Consider the following 3471-nt stretch of genomic DNA (forward strand, 5'->3'; position numbering starts at 1 on the left):
ATTGTGAGCGTTATCGGCCTTAAGTGAAATAAGCTATTAAAATTATAAAAAAATTTAATTTGTATTCTACATATTTTAAACATGTAAGTATTAAAATAGAAGTCTAATCCATACGACCATATTAATATGCTCAGGAGATAACAGAAGGGCCAAATACCGACATTACCATAATTAATTTATTCCATATCTATGTCTACATGACCTACATTATGACAGAAAATTCTAATTTGATTGATGGATCTATTAATAAAGCATTCTGATTGGCTGAGATCTGGAAGTTCATGAAATGACAGGATAATGCTTAAGGACTAAACACCACCATATCAATAATTAATTACTTTGTATTACGTCTATATACGAATTATTGTTAGACATATTCGTAATTAGCCAATTTTCGAGCCTTTTCAAAGAAAACCGTCGCCGGATTAACATGGAAGTAAGTAAATTTTTTCTTAACTCTTTTGAAAGAGAATTAGTATAATATTAATTCTTTTTTAAGTTAAAAATAGAATGACAAACTGACTTTTAATATATCAAATTGAAAATAAATATTCATTAACAATTTATTTGTAATTTTTTACAGAATATTCAAGGAACCAGTGCCGCAAGCAGCCGAGGGGCGCCAAGGCCACCTGTCTCGGCAGGAGAGCCGAACCAAAGTATGATATATTATTATTTAAATTATTAGAAGTTTGTTTCTTATTAATAATATTAATAATTTGATAAAATTTTTCTGTTTAATTCAGATCCTGCACGGGGACCGTCTTCCTCGCGGGGAGGGGTACCTCAAACCCCTCCACCGCAATCCCAGGCCCGCGGCCACTTAGGGCTACAAAGGCCAGGAAATCATCCTCCCCCGGTTAATAATAATCCACCAGTTGATGAAATGGAGGTGCCGGGGGAGGATGAGCTTTTGGAGGATCCTGTGGAGGAGGCTCCTCCACAGCCATATAGAAGTAAGTTTTTTTTCTGTCCATTATTCATAACTAAAACCATTTCATTGCAGAGACTAAATTATAATATTTATTTTGTTTTTTTTTCAGAAACCCGGCGGAACTACCGAGCCGGCAATGCCGTCCAGCGGAGGCGGGAAGCCTTTAGCTTCCAACGTATGGTGGTTGGGCTAGGCTTCCACGCCTCCAGGCTGCTGGACGGCTTACAAAGGAGCCGTGATAGAAGGGCTCGCGGACGAGGTGGTAGAGGTGGGAGAAGGGGAAGGGGGAGAGGCGGCCCCATGTAAATATTTTTATTAAATAAAATTTAAATTTACTTATATTTCATTAATTTATTTATATATCCTTTCCATTTTTCCTAGTTTTCCTTTGTGGTAGCTTAACTCAATTAAAATTAAAATTAACCTACACCTGTCAGGAAAAATACATGTTAGTAATATAATTTAAAAATTAATATAAAGAACACAAAACTATTTTAATTGAAATTAGTTATTATAAAGCATAATTCACCCTGCCATTATTAATCGTAATCTGTTGATGCTGAACTAAATAGTTTACGCCAGGTGATATATCAATACACAGATAAGTACGTAACAATACCCAGACTTTGTATTTAAGCATTCATATGTATCAATAAATGACAAATTCAAATGATGAAAGAAGATCTAGTTAAACTACAACCTTCTAATCTCATTAAAATTAGTCACCAAATGTTTCTGTATGTTAAATACTTTATCTAAGTACCTTTACGTAAACATGCACCAGTCTATCTTCTATTGCCCTTGTAGAATCCTGTTTCTATCTGGAAAATCTTGCAAATGCGACAAAATAACAATATCAACAATGATATAATTAAAATTAGATATTGTAATCTATTTATTACTACAACCTTCTAACCTCATTAAAATTAGGCACCAAAGTTTCTGTATATTAAAAAGTTTTGTCTGCGTACCTTTCCATAAATATGCATCAGTATATCTTCCATTGCCCTAGCTGCAACTTGCTTCTTTCAGGAATAACCTACAATCAAGACAATATAATATTGATAATGATATATAACAGAAAAAATGGTTAAATTTAAGTTACATATACTGCACAATATAATTTACCTTTTAATTTATGATCTGTTGCTTGTTGTAGCTCCTCTCAATACTTTGCGTCACTTTATAGTGACAGCTTGTGTATGATTACATTTTATACGTAAGAATACCCAGATTGACTGTTAAAACATACATATACATCAAATCATAACGAGTTTAAATAATGAAAGAAGATTAATTTAATAACACAACCTTCTAACCTTATTTAAATTAGTCACAAAATGTCTGTATGTTAAAAAGCTTTGTCTGCGTACCTTTACATAAAGTGATGGTATCCTTTTGTCATCGATGATCACAATTTCCTGGTCCTCAGTTTACTTTATCAAGTAACACGGTTGATTGTTTACATTCGACAATTTACTTTGACCTGTAGAAAATATAAAGGTCCTCAGTTTACTTTATCAAGTAACACGGTTGATTGTTTACATTCGACAATTTACTTTGACCTGTAGAAAATATAAAGGAGCACAAAGTAACAATGCTTTATTAATACTTTTCTAACCAATAAATAATACTTATCTGATTATCTGAAGCACTGCATATAAAATGGAAAATAATGATTCGGGATAACCACAAAATTAACTGTTCTCACGTGTAACACACACTTACGGCACATATACATCAATGAATTCTACTCTATACTACATACACCACTTTGCATGCACCAGCTGTAGCACTACATGACTGCGCCTGCGCATTCATGACAGTCTAGCATTAGAAAAGTGAAAGAGAAGGATAGGAGATATTCTAGATAGGCTTTCAACGTGAAAGAGCGAGAGCGAAAAAATCTCTGAACAATTCTAGCGTCGGGAGAAAAAGCGTCGGGAAAAACTCCGACCAAGCCGAAGTGGCTGCTACGCAAATGCATATTTGGATATCTCTGCATTGCATGAACCGATTTGAATATTTGTAGTCTCGTTAGAAAGCTTAGGGTCGAATTATATAACGAAAGTTCCATTAGATTTTTAATTAAATTAACCAATACCCATCTTAAAAAAATTTAGCTATAGTTTGGTCCAATCTTCGCGTAAAAGTAGGTAGTGCCACGCGTCTTTTTTTTTTAAATTACTTGCCGCGTAACACTACCGTGTTACTTGATTACGTAAGAAGGGGGACAAAGTCTTTGTAAAGTGGTTAGGATTCAATAATACACATAATTCATGGATAAATAAAAACAATATTTTGTAACATACAATTTATTAATAAAGAAGCAATTATTTAATCTTCATTTAAATCTACTTCACTTAATTCTATTTCATTTATCCTATAAGGACCCCATGGTAGAGTTGATTCAGTACCTTGTACAATATAGCGCTTATCATCATGTGGACTGAGAGAAATTTTTTGCTGTACAATTGAATAAACATTATGCAATTTTGAACGAATTAAATTTTGATTATGGATATGAACAGTAAAAT

At 33.3% G+C, this 3471-nt stretch overlaps 1 protein-coding gene across 1 annotated transcript; it reads left to right on the top strand.

Annotated features, from left to right (window-relative positions):
• Positions 1-211: 211 nt before the first annotated feature.
• Positions 212-1240, top strand: LOC136781592 (intracellular hyaluronan-binding protein 4-like). The gene is made up of 4 exons (XM_066740485.1): positions 212-436; positions 584-659; positions 747-956; positions 1044-1240. The coding sequence occupies exons 1-4, from the start codon at positions 431-433 to the stop codon at positions 1238-1240; spliced, it is 489 nt and encodes a 162-aa protein (XP_066596582.1). The 5' UTR covers positions 212-430.
• The last annotated feature ends 2231 nt before the right edge of the window (positions 1241-3471 follow it).

This window comes from Prorops nasuta, unplaced genomic scaffold, assembly GCF_024137725.1.
Source record: "Prorops nasuta isolate Cenicafe-Biocafe unplaced genomic scaffold, Cenicafe_Pnas_1.2 PNAS00023, whole genome shotgun sequence".
NCBI classification, from domain to species: domain Eukaryota; kingdom Metazoa; phylum Arthropoda; class Insecta; order Hymenoptera; family Bethylidae; genus Prorops; species Prorops nasuta.